At 39.5% G+C, this 980-nt stretch overlaps 1 protein-coding gene across 1 annotated transcript; it reads left to right on the forward strand.

Annotated features, from left to right (window-relative positions):
* Positions 1-34: 34 nt before the first annotated feature.
* Positions 35-628, forward strand: Pmar_PMAR007542 (hypothetical protein; the record flags this gene model as incomplete). Its single annotated transcript, XM_002766792.1, has 1 exon — positions 35-628. One exon carries the CDS (start codon positions 35-37, stop codon positions 626-628), a length of 594 nt encoding a protein of 197 aa, XP_002766838.1.
* Positions 629-980: the final 352 nt, after the last annotated feature.

The raw sequence follows: 980 nt of genomic DNA on the forward strand, positions 1-980 counted from the left end.
ACGACTATGAGACGGCTCTATTTGAAGTGAACTTATGGACAGTCTATCGGTCAATAAGGTTCTATGGTTATCTATCCCCTATCATCTAAGACAGTTCATCGGCAGTGGTTATCTAGATCCAACTCAAGTAGATCTATCTAAATATACTGATCTAGCCAACTACACTGACGTTGTCTACGAGCAGGAGGCTGACAATTCTATATCTACGATTGCCGAGTTTCTGCGCTTAACCGCTGTGGTTGGTCTACTCGGGTTCGTCTATCGTGACTTAGAATCTATTATGTCGGAGCCTCTACTCAAGAGGCATCCTATGTCTACAGCCACCATACGAGTTAGGCCTCTAGGGGATACCTTATTCTACTCCTGTCTACGCATGTCGGCTATGATCAAGAACAGTCTACTACCCTGTATATTCTATAAGATCGACGATAATCACTCTATATGTGATCTATTGGCATTGGACCCTAGTTCTAGAGATTATATGGCCCTAGGAAATCGCATTGGAGCAGCGATTCATGGCGTCATCACTTCCAATGCTTGGGCTCTAGACTTGGTTCGTATAAACGAGTCTAATCCCGACATTCTACATATTCTAGAAGTATCTACGGAGAAGTATTATGATGCCTAAGTATCTATGGGGTTAAGTATCTATGATAAGTAAGTATCTATGACGATTAAGTATCTATGATGATTAAGTATCTATGATGATTAAGTATCTATTTTATTTGATTTAGCATATTAGATTATGCTTCTAGATATTGCTATTCGAACAACCTTCTAGTCTATCTTGTTAGTTAACTAAGATATTCTAATGTGTTAAATGAATCTACTAGAAGTATCTAGTATTCATTTGCGGGGTATGTGCTGTCCCATCGTGGCAGCGCGACAAAGATCTCGCTCGCCTCGTATTCTATTGTTGAACTATAATATTATTATTCTCGCTCGGATGCATCTATCTAACGGTTTTGGATACTAGAAAC

The sequence above is a fragment of the Perkinsus marinus genome (assembly GCF_000006405.1).
Source record: "Perkinsus marinus ATCC 50983 genomic scaffold scf_1104296971756, whole genome shotgun sequence".
Taxonomy (NCBI): Eukaryota; Perkinsozoa; order Perkinsida; family Perkinsidae; genus Perkinsus; species Perkinsus marinus.